At 39.0% G+C, this 25,994-nt stretch overlaps 1 protein-coding gene across 1 annotated transcript in view; it reads left to right on the top strand.

The window, feature by feature from the left end:
• The window catches only part of PIP4P2 (phosphatidylinositol-4,5-bisphosphate 4-phosphatase 2), a gene marked incomplete at both ends in the record, with an annotated part of 95,818 nt that overhangs the window by 25,286 nt on the left and 44,538 nt on the right, over positions 1-25,994 (top strand). The window contains 2 exons of the mRNA XM_079722538.1: positions 4,413-4,561; positions 23,826-23,932. Of these exons, the coding sequence (XP_079578664.1) occupies positions 4,413-4,561; positions 23,826-23,932 (256 nt within the window). The remainder of the gene's footprint in view (positions 1-4,412; positions 4,562-23,825; positions 23,933-25,994) is intronic.

Below are 25,994 nucleotides of genomic sequence, written 5' to 3'. Positions count from 1 at the left end.
AGCTCGATCTTGTCTTTCTGGTGGACAGGTCCACGTCTGGTGGTGTGTTTTGGGGTGCCTGTGGCCTTATTATGTTTTTAGGTAGCCTCTCTGCTAATGGGTGGGGTTGTGTTCCTGCCTTGCTAGTTGCTTGGCATAGGGTGACCAGCACTGTAGCTTGCTGGTCGTTGACTGAAGCTGGGTGCTGGTGTTGAGATGGAGATCCCTGGGAGATTTTCGCTGCTTGATATTATGTGGAGCTGGGAGGTCTCTTGTGGACCCGTGTCCTGAAGTTGGCTCTCCCACTTCAGAGGCACAGTACTAACTCCTGGCTGCAGCACCAAGAGCCTTTCATCCACCCGGCTCAGAATAACAGTGAGAAAAAGTAGAAAGAAATAATTAGTAGAAGAAAGAAAGAGAGATTGAAAGAAAGGAAGAAGGGAAGTAAGGAAGGAAGGAAGGAAGAAAGAAAGAAAGGAGGGAGGGAGGAAGGATGGAAAGAAAGGAAAGAAAGGAGGGAGGGAGGGAGGAATGAAAGCAAAAGGAAGAGTGAATGGAAGAAGAGAGGGAGGGAGGGAGGAAGGAAAGAAAGAAAGAAAGACAGGAGGGAGGGAGGGAGGGAGGAAGGAAAGAAAAAGAAAGTGGAAAGAAGAAGGGTGGGAGGGAGGGAGGGATGGAGGAAAGAAAAAGAAAGAAGGAAAGGAGGAGCGGAGGGAGGGAGGGAGGAAGGGAAGGGAGGAAAAAAAGAAAGAGCAGGTAAAGTAAAATAGAATAAAGTATGAAATATAGTAGCGTTATTAAAATTAAAAAGTAATTATTGAAAAAAAACACGGACCGAAAGAACCCTGGGACATATGGTGGAAGCAAAGCTATACAGAGAGAATCTTACACAGAAGATTACACATACACATTCACAAAAAGAGAGCAGGGGGAAAAATCAAAAATCTTGCTCTCCAAGTCCACCTCCTCGATTTGGGATAATTCGTTGTAAAAAGAGGAAAAGGGCGAAAAGTCTGAAATCTTGCTAAGTCCACCTCCTTAATTTGAGATAATTCGTTGTAAAAAGAGAAAAAAAAAGGGGGGGAAAGTCTTAAATCTTGTCCTCAAGGTCCACTTCCTCAATTTGGGATGATTCGCTGTCCATTCATGCACTCCACAGACGCAGGGCACATCAAATGGACCGTGGAGCTTTAATCCGCTGCCTCGGAGGCTGCACAGAGAGATTTCCCTGTCTCTGCTCTCACAGCTCCCGGGTCTCAGCCTTAGACCTGGCCCCGCCTCTGCGCGTAGGTCGCCGGAGGGCGTCCGTTCTTCGCTCAGACAGGACGGGTTTAAAGGAGCCGCTGATTCGGGGGCTCTGGCTCACTCAGGCAGAGGGGAGGGAGGGGAATGCCCTCTCCTCGCGCACCAGGCAACAAAAGGGAAAAAAGTCTCTTGCCTCTCCGGTAGCTCCAGACCCTTTCCCCGGACTCCCTCCGGGCTAGCACTAACCCCTTCAGGGTCTCTTCCTGCCGCCAGCCCCAGACCTCTCCCTGCGCTCCGACTGAAAGCCGATACCCGAGCCTCAGCTCCCAGCCCCGCCCGCTCTGGCGGCCGAGCAGACAAGTCTCTCGGGCTGGTGTGTGCCTGAGGGCACCGATCCTCTGTGCCAAAATCTCTCTGCTTTGCCCTCCACACCCCTGTTGCTGTGCTCTCCTCCGCTACTCCGAAGCTTTCCCCCTCCGCCACCTGCAGTCTCCGCCCTCGAAGGGGCTTGTAGTGTGTAGAAACCTTCCCTCCTTCACGGCTCCCTCCCACTGGTGCAGGTCCCGTCCATATCCTATTGTCTCTGTTTATTCTTTTTTTCTTTTGACCTACCCAGGTATGTGGGGAGTTTCTTGCCTTTTGGGGGGTCTGAGGTCTTCTGTCAGCGTTCAGTAGGTGTTCTGTTGGAGTTGTTCCACGTGTAGATGAATTTCTGATGTATCTGTGGGGAGGAAGGTGATCTCCGCGTCTTACTCTTCCGCCATCTTCCTCCGGCTCCTCTCCATGTGTCTTTTTGAATTATAGTTTTCTCTAGGTATATGCCCAGTAGTGGGATTGCTGGGTTATATGGTAATTCTATTTATAGTTTTTTAAGGAACCTCCATACTGTTCTCCATAGTGGCTGTATCAATTTACATTCCCACCAACAGTGCAAGAGGGTTCCCTTTTCTCCACACCCTCTCCAGCATATGTTGTTTGTAGATTTTCTGATGATGCCCATTCTAACTGGTGTGAGGTGATACCTCATTGTAGTTTTGATTTGCATTTCTCAATAATTAGTGATGTTGAGCAGCTTTTCATGTACCTAATTTATAGTTTTATAAATTATAAAACTATTTTTATAATTTAGACATCTATAGCTTCTTTTCACTTTTTTTTTTTTTTTTTTTTTTTTTTTTTTTTTTTTGCGGTACGCGAGCCTCTCACTGTTGTGGCCTCTCCCGTTGTGGAGCACAGGCTCTGGACGCGCAGGCTCAGCGGCCATGGCTCATGGGCCCAGCCACTCTGCGGCATGTGGGATCTTCCCAGACCGGGGCACGAACCCGTGTCTCCTGCTTTGGCAGGCGGACTCTCAACCACTGCACCACCAGGGAAGCTGTATAGCTTCTTTTTAAATTCAGTGTTTGGCAGTGTTCTGGTATAAGACTTCCAGGGATGTGTGCATATTGTCATTTCAATGTGGCCTCTTTCAGAGCCTTGGCTGCTGCAGAAATTTGGTTTATTATGAATATTTGAATGGATAACACTTGTTGCTAATTCTTTGCAAGTCTAAAAAATCTACATGATATACCCCAAGGATGCCAGGTGGTAATATGTGGATTTTAAACATACCATAATGTGCTATGCTCTAACTCATTTCAGACTATCACAGAGTTCAGAATCTAATCCAGTGGATAGAAAAATCTCTATTTCAAAAATAGCTCTTTTCATGATTAGGTATTGTTATTGTATTTTATAGTGTCACAGTAGCCCGTTGAACTATCAGTTCTCTTTAGTGGGGATTCAATCATGTGTTGAGGTGTAGCCTTTTCTAGATGGCCTATGACAAAATCTTACCTTGAAAGGGGCTCTTATTCCTGTAATTAAGATAGCTACAAAATGAGGCTAGGCAGTCCCCTTTAGAAATCCCATTCTGGAATAGTATATCTAGATTCTTTTTCTCTAACTTTTGTAACAAATATATACTTCTGGTAGATGAACACAATTCTGAAATTGGGCTTCTACCCTCTGCCCAATCACCCAATCAGTCGACTTAAGGACTCTCAAAAAGCAGTGTGTGTGTGTGTGTGTGTGTGTGTGTGTGCATCTTTGTATTCTCAGAATTTTCAAACATACACAAAAGTAGTAAGAGCAAAATGACCTTCTGTGTCTTTATATTCATAAATACAGACATTTTGCTACTCTTGTTGCATCTATTAACCCATTTTTTTCTTGGAGTATTTAAATTACATCCCCGACTATATATATATATAGTGTGTGTGTGTGTGTTTGTGTGTGTGTGTGTGTGTGTGTGTGTGTGGTATGCAGGCCTCTCACTGTTGTGGTCTCTCCCGTTGTGGAGCACAGGCTCCGGACCCACAGGCTCAGCGGCCATGGCTCACAGGCCCAACCACTCCACGGCATGTGGGATCTTCCCAGCCTGGGGCACGAACCCGTGTCCCCTGCATCGGCAGGCGGACTCTCAACCACTGCACCACCAGGAAAGCCCCCAGACAATATATTTTTTACCCATAAATACTTTGATACATTTCCTAGATTTTTAATGTTAGTTGAAAGTTTGAGACAAAAATTGTTAAATTTACTTCATTCTTGTTTTTTGTCTGAAATTAGAATAATTCCATTCTAATTAGAACATGTTCCATGTTGATATGTTTAGTTTCCCTGAGTTCACTTTGGTCTCTCCTTGACTGCCACCAAAACCCTATTTTGTTCTTGTCATACTCAGCAGTTATTATACTGGTTCTAGTATAAACAGAGCACGACAACTACACAATTTATGTATATGTATATATGTAAGTGATTTTAAAGCTTTGTCCTCATTGACTGTTTCTGTTTCTTGGGAGCCAGATCATTAGTGTATGATTTTTACTTTAGGCATAAATTATCACCTTCCTATTACAAACTCTATGAATTTGCACATAGAAATGGAGTGAATATTTGAGTAGAGGTTAATAAAATGTGTAAAACTAGGCAGGTGTGATTTGGATTTGAGGAGCTAAGAATTATTCTACTTCACAATATAGTTCTATATGTGTTTCTGCTCTGAAACTATATTATGTTGGCCAGCTTTAAAAACATAAAGAACAGGAGAAATTTTGATAGTTTTCCTTCTTTACTTCTATTGCTTATTTGCTCAAACCAGCCGTAATATCTCTGAGACTCTGATTCAGTGGCTAATATCTTTTTAGCGGAACTCCCACCTCCGTACACAGCCATTGTCAGTCCAGATGCCAGTGGTATTCCAGTAATAAACTGCCGCGTGTGCCAATCTCTCATCAATTTGGATGGCAAGCTTCACCAGCATGTGGTTAAGTGCACGGTTTGCAACGAAGCTACGGTAAGTGGAGATTTTCATTAATAAAAGCAGAAATTATTATCTGACATCTTCCTCCTAAAAAATACTCCAATAATGTTACTTACAAGTAGATATGGGCTAGATACCGAAATGGCCATTTTTTTATCCTTTCTTTCTTCCCTCTGGCTATTTCTCTTTTATCATACAAGGATGCCTCCAGGTGTTTAAAGTTAACTCCATTATGAAAATTTCATGATGAATTTAAATGTAATGCCATTTGGCTCTTTACTTTCTAAAATGAGACTGACCATGGACAGTTATTTACAATTATCTTCAGTGTCTATCCACATCTCAACAAAATCCATTCTGATTTTCACTAAAATGAAATATACTGAAGTTCACTACAAATGTGGACTTTGTACTTATTATGTGGAAAATTATTTAAACTTGTTTTACATCTGTACAATATTGATATAGTTTTTCTGGGCTTTCGTGATTGTGCATTTATTATTGACATTTGTGTCGAAGTGTTTATTAACAGCTTGGTATATTATTCCATTTATTTGATATTAATTCAGTGAAATATTCAAAAAAAACCTTGAAAGGCATATTTTTTTACTGGACTTTGGGAAGAGCAACTAAATTTTAAGTAAGATTTTTACAGTTTTAAGTAATAAACTGGTAAAGAGTATACTGGTTAAATTAAATATATTTCTACTTTCATGGTCAGGTTTTATTTTTAAAATTTCAATCTGTCTCAAAATTTGAAATTAAATATTAATTTAATTTTTGGTATTTGTAGTTTTTCCTCGTTAGAAAAAGCCTAAAAAATAGTCAGCCAATGATTATTGTATCTCTAAGAACCCTGAAAGATGAATACTGGGGGCTTTATAATATGTTTTATGGAAAAGTCATAAGCTAAAACCTTAAGTCATGAAGCAATATATTTCATTGTAAATACTTTTTCTATAAGGGACATCTTTTAGAGAACTTTATTGTGTAAATAGGTGATACCTACAAAACTAGCTATTTTCTTTTTCAGTTGAACATTTAAATAGTAAATTTAATTAATATCAACTTCCTTAGTGCTCCTTTTAGAGTTGGCAAGCAAATAAGAATTGTTAGACACAAATAGCAATTTAAAAAAAATACAAGTGTCTTAAAGGCTTCCTTGGATTTGGCATTAGTGTTGAATTTTTTCACCTCTTTCTTCACCCATACAAACTTTGTTCTTTATTGAGAAGAAAGAAAGGAGGTTTAAAGCTTTATATTTACATGTGGAAGTAAACAGAACAGAGTAGGTCAATTATGCAAGAATCTCAAAGACACTATGGATTTAGCCAGCAGCCTCAAGCTGGTTGTTTGGAGTGATGAGTTCATATAGGGTCAATAAAATCTGGCTTCAAATAAGCTAGCTACTTTTGGACATAAAGAAAATTGTGCTGAAAATTTTATATCATTACTACCCCTGTTAAGTAAAGAAATGTAAATAATTGTGAATATTCTAGAGAATATGAATAGTATTTAATCAGATTGCCTTGTATGGAATTAGTAACATTACAAGGGAAGAAAAAATTGGAAAAAAAAAAGCCTTTGAGGAATGCTGTAACATATGACCTGCTCATGTTTACAGTGTAATGTGATCTTAAATTTATGAATGAAGAGGTAGGTGTTAGGCAACTGGCAGCTTCTCTGGAGAAATTCTACGTTGAAAATAACAGATATAATAGACAGATATAGTGGACCAGGGCCCAAGAGAACAGTTCTCTTATGTTCACTAGCACTGTTTCCTACTCGATTTAACTGTTATTCATTCTCCTCATGTCACCTAAAACAGGATGTCAGTGTATCTATTCTCTTGGGTAGCCACCTTTAACAGGAACTAGACATTCCTGTGGAGACTGAAAGAAATAAAACATAACAAAACAAAAAAATCAAGGTTAATAAAAGTCCTTTTTACTTCAGTAGATAGAATTAGGAAGGGAAGTAAGGTGTGTGTTGTGTGTGTGTGTGTGTGTGTGTCTGTGTGTGTGTCTGTATATGAGAGAGAGAGAAAGAATATGGACAAATTTTAGCAACACTTGGAGGACACAGAATTTAAGGTTAAAAGGAGAAGCAATATCTATGTCTAGTTAATGGAAAATTTGAGAAGTCCTGGAGAAAGAGTGGAGCTAGTTGGCTGCATACTTGATTGAGTCTGAGATTTGGAGACTAATAGACTGGGTTTGAATCTGCCACTTAGTAGCTATATATCCTTGGGGACTTCTCTAAACTGTGGTTCTTCATGTAAAGAGGTATAATAGTAATAATACCTACCTCTTAGGGTTGCTGTTGGGATTACAGAAGTAAAGTACCCAGCACAGTTCCTGGAACATGTAAGCTTATTTTGCCAAGTAAGACTATTAAAACTTATGCATATGAACAATGTCATCTCCCCTGCTGCCCACCTCTGCCCCATCATTTTACTGTAGACCAGACGTGACATGGTGTGGGCTGGCACTGAGGACCAGTGCTTGAAATCTTCCAGTGCAATCATCTTGTTTTACAAATGAGAGATTTGAGGTCTAGAAGTATGGTGGGAATAAAATACAGGCTACCTCAGAGACATTACAGGTTCAGTTCCAGAATACTGCAATAAAGCAAATATTGCAATAAAGCAAGTCACACACATTTTTTGGTTTCCAGTGCAAATAAAAGTTATGTTTACACTATTCTGTAAGTGTGCAATAGCATTATTGGATTGTCTTTTAATTTTGTCTATGATTTCCTTTGCTGTGCAAAAGCTTTTAAGTTTAATTAGGTCCCATCTATTTATTTTTGTTTTTATTTCCATTACTCTAAGAGTCGGCTGAGAAAAGATATTTCTGCAATTTATGTCAGAGTGTTCTGCCTATGTTTTCCTCTAAGAGTTTTATAGTATCTGTTGTTACATTGAGGTCTTTAATCCATTTTGAGTGTATTTTTCTGTATGGAGTTAAAGAATATCCTAATTTCATTTTTTTTTTTTTTTACATGTAGCTGTCCAGTTTTCTAAGCACCATTTATTGAAGAGACAGTCTTTCCTCCGTTGTATAGTCTTGCCTTGTTTGTCATAGATTAATTGACCATAGGTGCACGGGTTTATTTCTGGGCTTTCTATCCTGTTCCATTGATCTAAATTTCTGTTTCTGTGCCAGTACCATACTGTCTTGATTACCATAGCTTTGTAGTATACTCTGAATTCAGGAAGCCTGATTTCCCCAGCTCTATTTTTCTTTCTCAAGATTTGTTTGACTATTTGGGGTCTTTTATGTTTCCATACAAATTAAAAAAAAATTTTGTTCTAGTTTTGTGAAAAATGCCATTGGTAATTTGATGGGGATTGCATTGAATCTGTAGATTGCCTTGGGTAGTACAGTTATTTTGAAAATATAAATTCTTCTAATACAAGAACATGGTATATATTTCCATCTGTTTGTGTCATCTTTGATTTCTTTCTTTAGTATCTTAGAGTTTTCAGAGTACAGGTCCTTTGCCTCCTTAGAGAGCTTTATGCCTAGGTATTTTATTCCTTTTGATGCAATGGTAAATGAGATTGTTTCCTTAATTTCTCTTTCTGATTTTTCATTGTTAGTGTATAAAAATTCAACAGATTTCTGTGTTTTAATTCTGTATCCTGCAACTTCACCAAATTCATTAACGAGCTCTCATAGGTTTCTGATAGCATATCTAGGATTTTCTTTCTATAGTATCATGTCATCTGCAGTAACTGTTTTACTTCTTCCTTTCCAATTTGGATTCCTTTTCTTTCTTTTTCTTCTCTGATTGCCATGGCTAGGACTTCCAAAACTATATTGAAAAAAAAAAAAACTGATGAGAGTGGACATCCTTGTCTTGTTCCTGATCTTAGAGGAAATGCTTTCAGCTTTCACCGTTGAGTATGATGTTAGCTGTAGGTTTGTCATATATGGCCTTTATTATGTTGAGGTATGTTTCCTCTATGCCCACTTTCTGGAGAGTTTTTATCATAATTGGGTGTTGAATTTTGTCTAAAGCTTTTTCTGCATCTATTGAGATGATCATATGGTTTTTATTCTTCAATTTGTTCATGTGGTGTATCACAGTGATTGATTTGCAGGTATTCAAAATCCCTGCATCCCTGGGATAAATCCCATTTGATCATGGGTTATGATCCTTTTAATGTATTGCTGGATTCAGTTTACTAATATTTTGTTAAGAATTTTTGTGTCTAAGTTTATCAGTGATATTGGCGGGTAATTTTCTTTTTTATTGGTATCTTTGTCTGGTTTTGGTATCAGGGTGATGGTGGCCTCATAGAATGTTTGGAAGTGTTCTTTCCTCTGCAGTTTTTTGGAACAGTTTCAGAAGGATAGTGTTAACTTTTCTATAAATGTTTTATATAATTTGCCTGTGAAACCATCTGGTCCTGGACTTTTGTCTGCTAGGAGTTTTTAAATCACAGATTCAATTTCAGTAGTTGTAATTGGTCTGTTTATATTTTCTATTTCTTCTGGGTTCAGTCTTGGAAGATTGCACCTTTCTAAGAATGTGTCTATTTCTTATAAGTTTCCATTTTCTTGGCATATAATTGCTTGTACTAGTCTCTTACGGTCCTTTGTATTTCTGTGGTGTCCATTGTAACTTCTGTTTTTCATTTCTAATTTTATTGATTTGGCCTCTCTCCCTTCTTTTCTTGATGAGCCTGGCTAAAGCTTTATCAATTTTATTTATCTTTTCAAAAAATCACATTTTAGTTTCATTGATCTTTTCTATTGTTTTCTTCATCTCTATTTCATTTATTCCTGCTTTTATCGCTTTGATTTCTTTCCTCTACTAACCATGGGTTTTTTTTGTTGTTGTTGTTCTTTCTCTAGTTCCTTTAAATGTAAGGTTTGGTTGTTTGAGATTTCTCCTGAGATAAGCTTGTATCTCAATAAACTTCCCTCTTAGAACTGCTTTTGCTGCATCCAATATATTTTAGATCATGGCATCTTCGTTTTCACTTATCTCTAGGTATTTTTTGATTTCTTCTTTTTTTCCTCAGTAATCCATGGTTGTTTAGTAGCCTATTGTTTAGCCTCCATGTATTTGTGGTTTCTGCAGTATTTTTCTTGTAGTTTATTTCTAATCTCATAGTGTTGTGGTTGGAAAAGAGGCTTGACATGATTTCAATTTTCTTAACTTTACCAAGTCTTGCTTTGTGGCCCAGTATTTGATCTATCCTGGAGAATGTTCCATGTGCACTTGAAAAGAATGTATTCTGCTGTTTTGAGATGGAAAGCTCTATAGATATCAATTAAGTGCATCTGGTTTAATGTGTCATTTAAGGCCTGTGTTTCCTTATTGATTTTCTTTCTGGATGATCTGTCCATTGAGGAAACTGGGGTGTTAAAGTCTCCCACTATTATTGTGTTACTGTCAATTTCTCATTTTATGGCTGTTAGCATATGCCTTATGTATTGAGGTGCTAATGTGTTAGGTGAATATATATTGAAAATTGTTATATCTTCTTCTTACAATGATCCCTTGATCATTATGTAGTGTCCTTCTTTGTCTCTTGTAGCAGTCTTTATTTTAAAGTCTAACTTTGTCTGATGTGAGTATTGCTACTCCATCTTTCTTTTGATTTCCATTTGCATGGAACACCTTTTGCCATCCCCTCACTTTCAGTCTGTATTTGTCCCTAGATCTGAAGTGGGTCTCTGTTGTAGACAACATATATATGGGTCTTGTTATTTATCCATTCAGGCAGTGTATGTCTTTTGGTTGGAGCATTTAATCTGTTTACATTTGAGGCAATTATCAATACATATGTTCTTGTTGCCATTTTGTTCATTGTTTTTTTTTTTATTTATTTTTTATTTTTTTATTTTTTATTTTTTTTTATTAGTTTCTGCTTTATAACAAAGTGAATCAGTCATACATATATATCTGTTCCCACATCCCTTCCCTCATGCATCTCCCTCCTTCCCACCCTCCCCATCCCACCCCTCCAGGCGGTCACAAAGCACCGAGCTGATCTCCCTATGCTCTGCGGCTGCTCCCCACTATCTACCAACCTTACGTTTGGTAGTGTATATATGTCCATGCCTCTCTTTCCCTTTGTCACAGCTTACCCTTCCCCCTCCCCATATCCTCAAGTCCATTCTCAAGTAGGTCTGTGTCTTTATTCCCGTTTTACCCCTAGGTTCTTCATGACATTTTTTTTTTTAATTCCATATATATGTGTTAGCATACGGTATTTGTCTTTCTCTTTCTGACTTCCTTCACTCTGTATGACAGACTCTAGGTCTATCCACCTCATTACAAATAGCTCAGTTTCGTTTCTTTTTATGGCTGAGTAATATTCCATTGTATATATGTGCCACATCTTCTTTATCCTTCCATCCGATGATGGACACTTAGGTTGTTTCCATCTCCGGGCTATTGTGAATAGAGCTGCAATGAACATTTTGGTACATGTCTCTTTTTGAATTATGGTTTTCTCAGGGTATATGCCTAGTAGTGGGATTGCTGGGTCATATGGTAGTTCTATTTTTAGTTTTTTAAGGAACCTCCATACTGTTCTCCATAGTGGCTGTACCAATTCACATTCCCACCAGCAGTGCAAGAGTGTTCCCTTTTCTCCACACCCTCTCCAGCATTTATTGTTTCTAGATTTCTTGATGATGGCCATTCTGACTGGTGTGAGATGATATCTCATTGTAGTTTTGATTTGCATTTCTCTAATGATTAATGATGTTGAGCATTCTTTCATGTGTTTGTTGGCAGTCTGTATACCTTCTTTGGAGAAATGCCTATTTAAGTCTTCTGCCCATTTTTGGATTGGGTTGTTTGTTTATTTGCTATTGAGCTTCATGAGCTGTTTATAAATTTTGGAGATTAATCCTTTGTCAGTTGCTTCATTTGCAAATATTTTCTCCCATTCTGAGGGTTCTCTTTTGGTCTTGTTTATGGTTTCCTTTGCTGTGCAAAAGCTTTGAAGTTTCATTAGGTCCCATTTGTTTATCTTTGTTTTTATTTCCATTTCTCTAGGAGGTGGGTCCAAAAGGATCTTGCTGTGATTTATGTCATAGAGTGTTCTGCCTATGTTTTCCTCCAAGAGTTTGATAGTTTCTGGCCTTACATTTAGGTCTTTAATCCATTTTGAGCTTATTTTTGTGTATGGTGTTAGGGAATGATCTAATCTCAAACTTTTACATGTCCCTGTCCAGTTTTCCCAGCACCACTTATTGAAGAGGCTGTCCTTTCTCCACTGTACATTCCTGCCTCCTTTATCAAAGATAAGTTGGCCATATATGCATGGGTTTATCTCTGGGCTTTCTATCCTATTCCACTGATCTATCTTTCTGTTTTTATGCCAGTACCACACTGTCTTAATTAGTGTAGCTTTGTAGTATAGTCTGAAGTCAGGGAGCCTGATTCCTCCAGCTCCGTTTTTCGTTCTCAAGATTGCTTTGGCTATTCGGGGTCTTTTGTTTTTCCAAACAAATTTTGAAATTTTTTGTTCTAGTTCTGTGAAAAATGCCAGTGGTAGTTTGATAGGGATTGCATTGAATCTGTAGATTGCTTTGGGTAGTAGAGTCATTTTCACAATATTGATTCTTCCAATCCAGAAGCATGGTATATCTCTCCATCTATTTGTATCATCTTTAATTTCTTTCATCAGTGTCTTATAATTTTCTGCATACAGGTCTTTTGTCTCCTTAGGTAGGTTTATTCCTAGATATTTTATTCTTTTTGTTGCAATGGTAAATGGGAGTGTTTTCTTGATTTCATTTTCAGATATTTCATCATTAGTGTACAGGAATGCCAGAGATTTCTGTACATTAATTTTGTATCCTGCTACTTTACCAAATTCATTGATTAGCTCTAGTAGTTTTTCGGTAGCATCTTTAGGATTCTCTATGTATAGTATCATGTCATCTGCAAACAGTGACAGCTTTACTTCTTCTTTTCCAATTTGGATTCCTTTTATTTCCTTTTCTTCTCTGATTGCTGTGGCTAAAATTTCCAAAACTATGTTGAATAAGAGTGGTGAGAGTGGGCAGCCTTGTCTTGTTCCTGATCTTAGTGGAAATGGTTTCAGTTTTTCACCATTGAGGACAATATTGGCTGTGGGTTTGTCATATATGGCCTTTATTATGTTGAGGAAAGTTCCCTCTATGCCTACTTTCTGCAGGGTTTTTATCATAAATGGGTGTTGAATTTTGTCGAAAGCTTTCTCTGCATCTATCGAGATGATCATTTGGTTTTTCTCCTTCAAATTGTTAATATGGCGTATCACATTGATTGATATGCGTATATTGAAGAATCCTTGCATTCCTGGAATAAACCCCACTTGATCATGGTGTATGATCCTTTTAATGTGCTGTTGGATTCTGTTTGCTAGTATTTTGTTGAGGATTTTTGCATCTATGTTCATCAGTGATATTGGCCTGTAGTTTTCTTTCTTTGTGACATCCTTGCCTGGTTTTGGTATCAAGGTGATGGTGGCATCGTAGAATGAGTTTGGGAGTGTTCCTTCCTCTGATATTGTTTGGAAGAGTTTGAGAAGGATGGGTGTTATCTCTTCTCTAAATGTTTGATAGAATTCACCTGTGAAGCCATCTGGTCCTGGGCTTTTGTTTGATGGAAGATTTTTAATCACAGTTTCAATTTCAGTGCTTGTGATTGGTCTATTCATATTTTCTATTTCTTCCTGAGTCAGTCTTGGCAGGTTGTGCATTTCTAAGAATTTGTCCATTTCTTCCAGGTTGTCCATTTTATTGGCATAGAGTTGCTTATAGTAATCTCTCATGATCTTTTGTATTTCTTCAGTGTCAGTTGTTACTTCTCCTTTTTCATTTCTAATTCTATTGATTTGAGTCTTCTCCCTTCTTTTCTTGATGAGTCTGGCTAATGGTTTGTCAATTTTGTTTATCTTCTCAAAGAACCAGCTTTTAGTTTGGTTGATCTTTGCTATCGTTTCCTTCATTTCTTTTTCATTTATTTCTGATCTGATGTTTATGATTTCTTTCCTTCTGCTAACTTTGGAGGTTTTTTGTTCTTCTTTCTCTAATTCCTTTAGGTGCAGGGTCAGGTTGTTTACTCGAAATGTTTCCTGTTTCTTAAGGTGGGATTGTATTGCTATAAACTTCCCCCTTAGAACTGCTTTTGCTGCATCCCATAGGTTTTGGGTCGTCGTGTCTCCATTGTCATTTGTTTCTAGGGAGTTTTTAATTTCCTCTTTGATTTCTTCAGTGATCACTTCGTTATTGAGTAGTGTATTGTTTAGCCTCCATGTGTTTGTATTTTTTACAGATCTTTTCCTGTAATTGATATCTAGTCTCATAGCATTGTGGTCGGAAAAGATACTTGATACAATTTCAATTTTCTTAAATTTACCAAGGCTTGATTTGTGACCCAGGATATGATCTATCCTGGAGAATGTTCTATGAGCTCTTGAGAAAATTGTGTATTCTCTTGTTTTTGGATGGAATGTCCTATAAATATCAACTAAGTCCATCTTGTTTAATGTATCATTTAAAGCTTGTGTTTCCTTATTTATTTTCATTTTGGATGATCTGTCCATTGGTGAAAGTGGGGTGTTAAAGTCCCCTACTATGAGTGTGTTATTGTCGATTTCCCCTTTTATGGCTATTAGTATTTGCTTTATGTATTGAGGTGCTCCTATGTTGGGTGCATAAATATTTACAATTGTTATATCTTCTTCTTGGATCGATCCCTTGATCATTATGTAGTGTCCTTCTTTGTCTCTTCTAATAGTCTTTATTTTAAAGTCTATTTTGTCTGATATAAGAATTGCTACTCCAGCTTTCTTTTGATTTCCATTTGCATGGAATATCTTTTTCCATCCCCTTACTTTCAATCTGTATGTGTCTCTAGGTCTGAAGTGGGTCTCTTGTAGACAGCATATATATGGGTCTTGTTTTTGTATCCATTCAGCCACTCTGTGTCTTTTGGTGGGAGCATTTAGTCCATTTACATTTAAGGTAATTATTGATATGTATGTTCCTATTCCCATTTCCTTAATGGCTTTGGGTTCGTTATTGTAGGTATAGTCCTTCTGTTGTGTTTCTTGCCTAGAGAAGTTCCTTTAGCATTTGTTGTAAAGCTGGTTTGGTGGTGCTGAACTCTCTCAGCTTTTGCTTGTCTGTAAAGGTTTTAATTTCTCCATCAAATCTGAATGAGATCCTTGCTGGGTAGAGTAATCTTGGTTGCAGGTTTCTCTCCTTCATCACTTTAATTATGTCCTGCCACTCCCTTCTGGCTTGTAGAGTTTCTGCTGAGAGATCAGCTGTTAACCTGATGGGGATTCCCTTGTGTGTTATTTGTTGTTTTTCCCTTGCTGCTTTTAATATGTTTTCTTTGTGTTTAATTTTTGACAGTTTGATTAATATGTGTCTTGGCATATTTCTCCTTGGATTTATTCTGTATGGGACTGTCTGTGCCTCCTGGACTTGATTAACTATTTCCTTTCCCATATTAGGGAAGTTTTCAACTATAATCTCTTCAAATATTTTCTCAGTCCCTTTCTTTTTCTCTTCTTCTTTTGGAACCCCTATAATTCGAATGTTGGTGCGTTTAATGTTGTCCCAGAAGTCTCTGAGACTGTCCTCTGTTCTTTTCATTCTTTTTTCTTTATTTTGCTCTGCATCAGTTATTTCCACTATTTTATCTTCCACCTCACTTATGCGTTCTTCTGCCTCAGTTATTCTGCTATTGATCCCATCTAGAGTATTTTTCATTTCATTTATTGTGTTTTTAATCGATGCTTGATTCATCTTTAGTTCTTCTAGGTCCTTGTTAACTGTTTCTTGCATATTGTCTATTCTATTTCCAAGATTTTGGATCTTGGAAATAGAATCTTGGATCAGCTTTACTATCATTATTGTGAATTCTTTTTCAGGTAGACTGCCTATTACCTCTTCATTTGTTAGGTCTGGTAGGTTTTTATCTTGCTCCTTCACCTGCTGTGTGTTTTTCTGCTTTCTCATTTTGCTTATATTACTGTGTTTGGGGTCTCCTTTTTGCAGGCTGCAGATTCGTAGTTCCCGTTGTTTTTGGTGTCTGTCCCCCGTGGCTAAGGTTGTTTCAGTAGGTTGTGTAGGCTTCCTGGTGGGGGGGACTAATGCCTGTGTTCTGGTGGTTGAGGCTCGATCTTGTTTTTCTGGTGGACAGGTCCACGTCTGGTGGTGTGTTTTGGGGTGCCTGTGGCCTTATTATGTTTTTAGGTAGCCTCTCTGCTAATGGGTGGGGTTGTGTTCCTGCCTTGCTAGTTGCTTGGCATAGGGTGACCAGCACTGTAGCTTGTTGGTTGTTGACTGAAGCTGGGTGCTGGTGTTGAGATGGAGATCCCTGGGAGATTTTCGCTGCTTGATATTATGTGGAGCTGGGAGGTCTCTTGTGGACCCGTGTCCTGAAGTTGGCTCTCCCACTTCAGAGGCACAGCACTGACTCCTGGCTGCAGCACCAAGAGCCTTTCATCCACCCGGCTCAGAATAACAGGGAGAAAAAGTAGAAAGAAAGAATTAGTAGAAGAAAGAAAGAGAGAGGGAAAGAAAGGAAGAAGGGAAGAATGGAAGGAAGAAAGAAAGGAGGGAGGGAGGGAGGAAGGATGGAAAGAAAGAAGGAAAGAAAGGAGGGAGGGAGGGAGGAATGAAAGCAAAAGGAAGAGTGAATGGAAGAAGGGAGGGAGGGAGGGAGGAAGGAAAGAAAGAAAGAAAGACAGGAGGGAGGGAGGGAGGAAGGAAAGAAAAAGAAAGTGGAAAGAAAAAGGGTGGGAGGGGGGAAAGAAAAAGAAAGAAGGAAAGGAGGAGCAGAGGGAGGGAGGGAGGAAGGGAATGTAGGAAAAAAAAGAAAGAGCAGGTAAAGTAAAATAGAATAAAGTATGAAATATAGTAGCGTTATTAAAATTAAAAAGTAATTATTGAAAAAAAACACGGACCGATAGAACCCTGGGACATATGGTGGAAGCAAAGCTATACAGAGAGAATCTTACACAGAAGATTACACATACACATTCACAAAAAGAGGGCAGGGGGAAAAATAAAAAATCTTGCTCTCCAAGTCCACCTCCTCAATTTGGGATAATTCGTTGTAAAAAGAGGAAAAGGGCGAGAAGTCTGAAATCTTGCTAAGTCCACCTCCTTAATTTGGGATAATTCGTTGTAAAAAGAGGAAAAAGGGGGGAAAGTCTTAAATCTTGTCCTCAAAGTCCACTTCCTCAATTTGGGATGATTTGCTGTCCATTCATGCACTCCACAGACACAGGGCACATCAAATGGACCGTGGAGCTTTAATCCGCTGCCTCCGAGGCTGCACAGAGAGATTTCCCTGTCTCTGCTCTCACAACTCCCGGGTCTCAGCCTTGGACCTGGCCCCGCCTCTGCGCGTAGGTCGCCGGGGGGCGTCCGTTCTTCGCTCAGACAGGACGGGTTTAAAGGAGCCGCTGATTCGGGGGGCTCTGGCTCACTCAGGCAGAGGGGAGGGAGGGGCGCGCAGTGTGGGGCGGGCTTGCGGCGGCAGAGGCCGGCGTGATGTTGCAGCAGCCCGTGGCGCTCCGTGCGCTTTCCCGGGAAAGCCGTCCCCGGGTCCCGGGACCCCGGCAGTGGCGGCGGCGGCGGCGGCAGCCCCAGCGTCCCACGCCCGTCTCCGAGGTCCGCGCCTTACCCGCGGCTCGCGCCTGTCTCCGGCGCCTCCCCAAGCAGCCCTCTTAATGCCCTCTCCTCGCGCACCAGGCAACAAAAGGGAAAAAAGTCCCTTGCCTCTCCGGTAGCTCCAGACCCTTTCCCCGGACTCCCTCCGGGCTAGCCGTGGTGCACTAACCCCTTCAGGCTCTCTTCCTGCCGCCAGCCCCAGTCCTCTCCCTGCGCTCCGACTGAAAGCCGATACCCGAGCCTCAGCTCCCAGCCCCGCCCGCCCCGGCGGCCGAGCAGACAAGCCTCTCGGGCTGGTGTGTGCCTGAGGGCACCGATCCTCTGTGCCAGAATCTCTCCGCTTTGCCCTCCGCACCCCTGTTGCTGTGCTCTCCTCCGCTACTCCGAAGCTTTCCCCCTCCGCCACCTGCAGTCTCCGCCCTCGAAGGGGCTTGTAGTGTGTAGAAACCTTCCCTCCTTCACGGCTCCCTCCCACTGGTGCAGGTCCCGTCCATATCCTATTGTCTCTGTTTATTCTTTTTTTCTTTTGACCTACCCAGGTATGTGGGGAGTTTCTTGCCTTTTGGGGGGTCTGAGGTCTTCTGTCAGCGTTCAGTAGGTGTTCTGTTGGAGTTGTTCCACGTGTAGATGAATTTCTGATGTATCTGTGGGGAGGAAGGTGATCTCCGCGTCTTACTCTTCCGCCATCTTCCTTTTGTTCCTTGTTCATTGTTTTTGATTTGTTTTTGTTGTCTTTTTTCTTCCTTTCCTTTTTTGTTCTCTTCTCTTGTGATTTGATGACTAACTTTAGTGTTTGTTGGATTTCTTTTTCTTTTTGGTGTGTATATCTATTATAGAAGTTTGACTTATTGTTACTATGAGGTTTTGATATAGCAGTCTCTCTATATATACATGATTTTTTTAAGTTGCTTGTCTCTTAATTTTAAGTGCATTACAAATATCCTGCATTTGTAATCTCCTCTTATGATTACTTGTCTTGATATCATATTTGTGTGTGGATAATTTTCTACCTTTACTTTATGTTTGCCTTCACCAGTGAGCTTTCCCAGTGGGCTTTTCTTTTCTGCCTAGGGAAGTTCCTGTAGCTTTTGTTGTAAAATTGGTTTTGGTGGTGCTGAATTCTTTTAACTTTGCTTGTCTGTAGAGCTTTTGATTTCTCTGTCAAATCTGAATGAGACCCTTGCTGAGTAGAGTGTTCTTGGTTGTAGGTTTTTCCACTTTCATCACTTTAAATATATCATGCCACTCCCTTCTGGCCTGTAGTGTTTTCACTGAAAAATCAGCTGATAGTCTTTTGGGGATTCCCTTGTATGTTATTTATTGCTTTTCCCTTGTTGCTTTTAATATTTTCTCTTTATCTATAACTTTTATCAGTTCAGTTATTATGTGTCTTGGTGTGTTCCTCCTTGGGTTAATCCTGTATGGGACTCTCTGTGGTTTTATGGACTTCGGTTCCTGTTTCCTTTCCAATGTTAGGGAAGTTTTCAGCTACTAACTTGTCAAATATTTTCTCAGGACCATTGTCTCTGTCTTCTCCTCTGGGACCTCAATATTACAACTGTTGGTACATTTGATATTGTCCCAGAGATCTCTTAAACTGTCTTTACTTCTTTTCATTCTATTTTCTTTATTCTGTCCCACAGCAGTGATTTCCACCATTCTGTCTTCCAGCTCACTTGTCTGTTCTTCTGCCTCATGTATTCTGCTATTGATTCCTTCTAGTGTGTTTTTCATTTTTGTTTTCTTCAACTCTGTTTGGTTGTTCTTTATATTTTCTAACTCTTTGTTAAAAAGTTCTTGTAAGTTCTTGCTTGAGCATCCATTCTTTTCCTGAGTTCTTGGATCATCTTTACTGTCATTACTCTGAACTCTTTCTTGGGTAGTTTGCCTATCTCTACTTCACTTAGTTGTTCTGCTGGGGTTTTATCTTGTTCCTTTGTCTGGAACATATTCCTCTGTCTTCTCATTTTGTCTAAAATTCTATTTGTATTTTTATGTATATAGAAGGTTAGTTATGTTTCCCAGCCTTGGATAAGTGGGGATTTCCTGTGTGTCCCAGTAATACAGTCCCCTCTCATCACTGAGGGCCAGGAACCAGCTGATCCCAGGGTAGATTCTGACCTGTGTTTGTAGACTCAGTTCCACTGGCTGCTGGACTGTGGTTTCTTGCTTCTGGTGTCTGCCTCCTTGTGGGTGAGGCAGGTCTAGAGGCTTATGTAGGCTTCCTGGTGGGTGGAGCCAGTGCCTGCCCACTGGTGGGTGGAGCTGGGTCTTGGCTTTCTGATGGGAAGGGCCGTATCAAGGGGTGTGTCTAGAGGCAGCCGTGTGCTCAGGAACACTTTAGGCAGCCTGTCTGCTGATGGGTGAAGCTGTGTTCTCACCCTGTTGGTTGTTTGGCCTGAGACATCCCAGCACTGGAGCCTACAGGCTATTGGGTGGGACCAGGACTTGATGCCAAAATGTTGGCCTCTAGGAGAGCTCACGTCAATGAATGTCCCCTGGTAACACTGTCACCAGTGTTGTTGTCCCCAGAGTAAGCCACAGCCACCCTCCCGCCTCCCCAGAATACCCTTCAAGACCAGCAGGTGGGTCTGTCCCAGGCTCCTATGAAGTCATTGCTTTTACCCTGGGTACCAGTGCACACAAGACCTTGTGTGCACCCTCTAAGAGTGCAGTCTCTGTTTCTGAGTCTCCAAAGTCTCAGCAGGAGTCCTATGGAGCTCCTGCAATTAAGTTCTTCTGGCCTTCAAAGCCAAATTGTCTGAGGGCTCCTCCTCCAATGCCAGACCCCCAAGCTGCAGAGCCTGATGTGGGGCTCAGAACTCTCACTCCTATGGGAGAACTTCTGAGATATAATTGTTCTCCAGTTTGTGGGCCACTCACCTGGGGGGGTATGGAATTTGATTATATCAGAAGTGCACCCCTTCTACTGTCTTATTGTGGTTCTTCTTATGTCTTTGGATGTAAAATATCTTTTTTAGTAGGTTCCACTCTTCTTAATCTATGGTTGTTCCATAGTTGTGATTTTGGTTTGCTCATGAGAAGAAGTAAGCTGAAGGCCCTTCTACTCTGCCATCTTGGACAGGAATTGAAAAATTCTGCAGTTTTGCATGACACATACTGTTGGTTATGCAGTTAAGCACACAAGCCCTGGAGTCAGACTGCTGGGGTTCAGATTCAGCTGCTTTCCTTTAACCTCTATGTGATTGATGGCTAATGTCTCTATCTTCATGGAATTTATACCTTTTCTTTCACCCTTAGTCTAGCTTCAGGGACCTTGTGCAGAGGACTTGCACCTAATGAGTTGGATTAGCTTGGGTTAGAGTTCCCAGGTCAGAGCTGCTCCTGATATCTGGAATTTGTGAGCTGGGCCATTGGCAGTTCACCTTGCAATTTTATTTTATGGAGTTGGCTCCTTTCTTTAAACTTCATAAACTAACTTTTGCTAGCTTCGAACTTTTCTTCTACAGTTTTGTCACCTCTTAGCCTTCATAGGATTGAATAGAGTTAGGGTCTTGCTCTAGATTAGGCTTTGGCTTAAGGGAATGTTGTATCTGGTTTGATCATCTATCCAGACTACTAAAACTTTCTCCATATCTGCAATAAGACCGTTTTGCTTTCGTATCATTTGTATGTTCACTGGAGTAGCACTTTTAGATTCCTTTGAGAACTTTTCTTTTGCATTTACAACTTGGCTCTTTTGTGCAAGAGGCTTAGCTTTTGGCCTGTCTCAGCTTTGGACATGCCTTGCTCACTAAGTTTAATCATTTCTAGCTTTTGATTTAAAATGAGAGATGTGTGAATCTTCCTTTCACTTCAATGCTTAGAGGCCATTGTAGGGTTATTAACTGGCCTAATTTCAATATTGTTGTGTCTCGGGGAATAGGGAGGCCCAAGGAGAGGGAGAGAGAAGGGGTCACTAGGTGGAGCAGTCGGAACAGATACAACATTCTTCGATTAAGTTTGCTGTCTTATGTGGGCAAAATTTGTGGCACTCCAAAACAATCACAGTACTAACATCAAAGATCACTGATCACAGATCAACATAACAAATATTATAATAACGAAAAACATTCCAAAATTGTGAGAATTACCAAAATTGTGACACAGAGACACAAGGTGAGCAAATGCTATTGAAAAATGATGCTGATAGACTTGCTTGATACAAGATTGCCACAAACCTTCAATTTGTAAAATAGCACAGTATCTGCAAAGCACAATAAAGCACAGCACAGTAAAATGAGGTATGTCTGTATAAAAATAAATCTTGTCATTTGCCAAACACACATTTACTTAATGGTAACATATGTATACAGAGAAATTAAGACAAATTCTGCTTCTTGATACTTTAGATTATATTGGAACACATTCTGGATGTTTGTGAATTTTAGATTGTCAGATTCTATCTATAGTATAATTTAATAAATTGCAGATGGCTTATTGCTAACTTATATATATTTCTACCAAGGTTATTTACTTAAAATTCTTAAATCTTAAAAAAATATATGTTGCAGACTTACAGAAAGCTAGAAAAATAGTAGTACATAGTATAGAGAATTCCCATGTGGGCCCCTCACCCACATTCCACAAACACTGACACTTTGCCAAAGTAGCTTTCTCTCTCTAAATAAATAAATAGTTTTTTCAAAACCTTTTAAGGTAATTGTGGACATGGTGCTCTTCTACCCCTAAACATTTTAGTGTAAATTTACTAAAATTTAGTGTAAACTTTCCTAAAAAAAAAAAAGGGCATTCACTTATACAATCACAGTACAGTTATCAAATTCAGGAAATTAACATTGATACAATACTGTTATTTAATCCTTTGACTTAATTCATGTTTGCCCAATTGTTCCATTAAAAAAAAAAAAATCTGGTCCAGGAGTCAATTTAGAATTACATGTTGCATTTGATTATCATGTTCCTTTAATCTCCCTTAATCTGAAATTTAGTCTTTGTCTTCTATTGCCTTGACAGTTTTGAAGAGTACAGGTAAGATATTTTGTAGAATGTTCCTCATTTGGGTTTGTCTGATGTTATCTTGTGATTAAATTCAGGTTATACATTTTGGCAAGCATGCCACAGGAGTGGTGCTCTATGCCTCTCAGTGCTTCAGAGTTTATTTGCTTTAACAAGCTTAAGTCCTAGTAATGAGAGGAGTGTTTTCTTTGGTGTTATTTATTCTAACTTTTAAATTTACTGTAAAGTTAAAGAAAAAAGGAAATGCTAGCATTAGGAGCTATAATAAGTTTTTTTTTAAGCTAAAAGATGCCATAAAATTAATCAATTGTATTCTAGTGAGTAAAGTTTAAGAAAATTTCAAATTTGTGATATACTCCTCTTTCCCTATTATTCTTTTTGAGCTTGCTTTTCTCAGACATATGCAAGAACCCTCAGTGAATGTTTGCCCCTGGTGAGGCAGATAAATGACCTTGTCTTGTGAACTTTAAATGGAAAACAACTCCAGGCTAATACAAACTAATTTTGAAATATGCCTTTCATAATTAAATCTCTACAGTTCCCCAAATTTTATAGAGTATTTACCAACATTTGAGCTATTTAAAATCACCTATGATTCATCATTAATTATTAGAGAAATGCAAATCTAAAATACAATGAGGTACCACCTCACACCAGTCAGGATGGCCATCATTAAAAAGTCTAAAAATAACAAATGCTAGAGAGAGTGTGGAGGAAAAGGAACCCTCCTATGCTGTTAGTGGGAATGTAAATTGGTGCAGCCACCATGGAAAACAGTAAGGAGGTTCCCCAAAAAACTAAAAACAGAGTTGCCATATGATCCAGTAATCCTACTCTTGGGCATATACCCAGACAAGACTTTAGTTCAAAAAGGTACATGCACCTCTATGTTCATAGCAGCACTATTTACAATAGCCAAGATATGGAAACAACCTAAGTGTCCACTGACAGATGAATGGATAAAGAGGATGTGGTATATATATATATATATATATATATATATATATATATATATATACACACACACACACACACACACACACACACACAATGGAATATTACTCAGCCATTGAAAAGAATGAAATAATGCCATTTGTAGCAATATGGATGCAACTAGAGATTATTATACTAAGTGAAGTAAGTCAGAAAGAGAAAGACAAATACCATATGATATCACTTATATGTGGAATCTAAAATATGATACTATCTATGAAACAGAAACAGACTCACAAACATAGAGAACAGACTTGTGGCTGCCAAGGGGCAGACAGATTGAGGAGGGAAGGATTGGGAGGTTGGGACTAGCAGATGCAAACTATTATATATAGGATGGATAAACAACAAGGTTCTATTTTATAGCACAGGGAACTATATTCAATATCCTGTGTTAAACCATAATGGAAAATAATATGAAAAAGAATATATATATGTATAACCGAGTCATTTTGCTATACAGCAGAAATTAACACGGCATTGTAAATCAACTATACTTCAATAAAATTTTTAAAAAATCACTTAACGATGCACTTTTCCTTAATGTGTACTTTGGTAGCACTATGGGGAGCCTTAGATTTTAAGAATCATTTCCATTTTATATACAAACAAGTTTTGGCAATCTGTACTTGGGTTAATTTGCTGTGTTTATATTTTCTTCTCTTATATAGCCAATCAAAAACCCCCCAACAGGGAAGAAGTATGTTAGATGCCCTTGTAATTGTCTTCTCATTTGTAAGGACACATCACGGCGAATAGGATGTCCAAGACCCAACTGGTAAGACATAAAGATTCATTCATTCATTCATTTGTTCATTCAACAAGTACTTATTAAAGATTCATTATGTGGCAGGTTTAGTTCTAAACAGTCTTTCTCCTCAAAGTAATTATATGACCTACAGCATTTTTTTCTTTGTTAAAGGAATAATACTACTTAGTTTGAAATTAATGGTTAGAGTTATTATTTTTTTTATTTGCTGTTATTTTTATTTCCAGCTTATAGATGACAAATCAGAAGCTCTGAGAGAGAAAATAAATAGTTCAAATCAGTGCTTTTTAAACTTTGGGCTGTGATGCAAAGTGTAAAATACATTTTATTTTACAACCCAAAATTCATATGCGTTCATCTACATACACACACTCATATATTTGAAACAAAAGTTTCACAAAGAAAACTTACTTTTGCTATATGCAGTGCACTCAGATTTTTTCGTATTTTACTTACTCTGTTTCTGCCCATTTATCAATTTTTTTCTTTCTTTTTTTTTTTAAACATCTTTATTGGAGTATAATTGCTTTACAATGTTGTGTTAGTTTCTGCTTTATAACAAAGTAAATCAGCTGTACATATACATATATCCCCATATCTCTTTCCTCTTGCATCTGCCTCCATCCCACCCTCCCTATTCCACCCCTCTAGGTGGTCACAAAGCACCGAGCTGACCTCCCTGTGCTACACAGCTGCTTCCCACTAGCTATGTGTTTTACATTTGGTAGTGTATATATGTCCATGCCACTATCTCACTTTGTCCCAGCTTACCCTTCCCCCTCCCCGTGTCCTCAAGTCCATTCTCTAATAGGTCTGCGTCTATTCCCATCTTGCCCCTAGGTTCTTCATAACTTTTTTTTTTTTTTTTAGATTCCATATATATGTGTTAGCATACAGTATTTGTTTTTCCCTTTCTGACTTACTTCACTCTGTATGACAGACTCTAGGTCCATCCACCTCACTACAAATAACTCAAATTTGTTTCTTTTTATGGCTGAGTAATATTCCATTGTATATATGTGCCACATCTTCTTTACCCATTCATTTGTTGATGGACACTTAGGTTGCTTCCATGTCCTGGCTATTGTAAATACAGCTGCAATGTACATTGTGGCACATTTCTCTTTTTGAATTATGATTTTCTCAGGGTATATGTCCACTGGGGGGATTCCTGGGTCGTATGGAAGTTCTACTTTTAGTTTTTTAAGGAACCTCCACACTGTCCACCAGGTGGCTGTATCAATTTACATTCCCACCAACAGTGCAAGAGGGTTCCCTTTTCTCCACATCCTCTCCAGCATTTATTGTTTGTAGATTTTTTGATGATGGCCATTCTGACTGGTGTGAGGTGATATCTGATTGTAGTTTTGATTTGTATTTCTCTAATGATTAATGATGTTGAGCATTCTTTCATGTGTTTGTTGGCAATCTGTAAGTCTTCTTTGGAGAAATGTCTACTTAGGTCTTCTGCCCATTTTTGGATTGGGTTGTTTGTTTTTTTGATATTGAGCTGCATGAACTGCTCTTAAATTTTGGAGATTAATCCTTTGTCAGTTGCTTCATTTACAAATATTTTCTCCCATTCTGAGGGCTGTCTTTTGGTCTTGTTTCCTTTGCTGTGCAAAAGCTTTTAAGTTTCATTAGGTCCCACTTGTTTATTTTATTTACTTTTTATTTCCATTTCTCTAGGAGGTGGGTCAAAAAGGATCTTGCTGTGATTTATGTCACAGAGTGTTCTACCTGTGTTTTCCTCTAAGAGTTTGATAGGGTCTGGCCTTACATTTAGATCTTTAATCCATTTTGAGTTTAGTCTTTTGTATGGTGTTAGGGAGTGTTCTAATTTCATTCTTTTACATGTAGCAGTCCAGTGTTCCCAGCACCAATTATTGAATAGGCTGTCTTTTCTCCATTGTATATTCTTGCCTCCTTTATCAAACATAAGGTGACCATATGTGTGTGGGTTTATCTCTGGGCTTTTGATTCTGTTCCATTGATCTATATTTCTGTTTTTGTGCCAGTACCATACCATCTTGATTACTGTGGCTTTGTAGTATAGTCTGAAGTCAGGGAG

Source organism: Hyperoodon ampullatus (genome assembly GCF_949752795.1).
Source record: "Hyperoodon ampullatus genome assembly, chromosome: 17".
Lineage (NCBI taxonomy): Eukaryota > Metazoa > Chordata > Mammalia > Artiodactyla > Ziphiidae > Hyperoodon > Hyperoodon ampullatus.
Note: the sequence above shows the minus strand (reverse complement) of the source record. Positions and strands in the feature narration are given on the sequence as shown.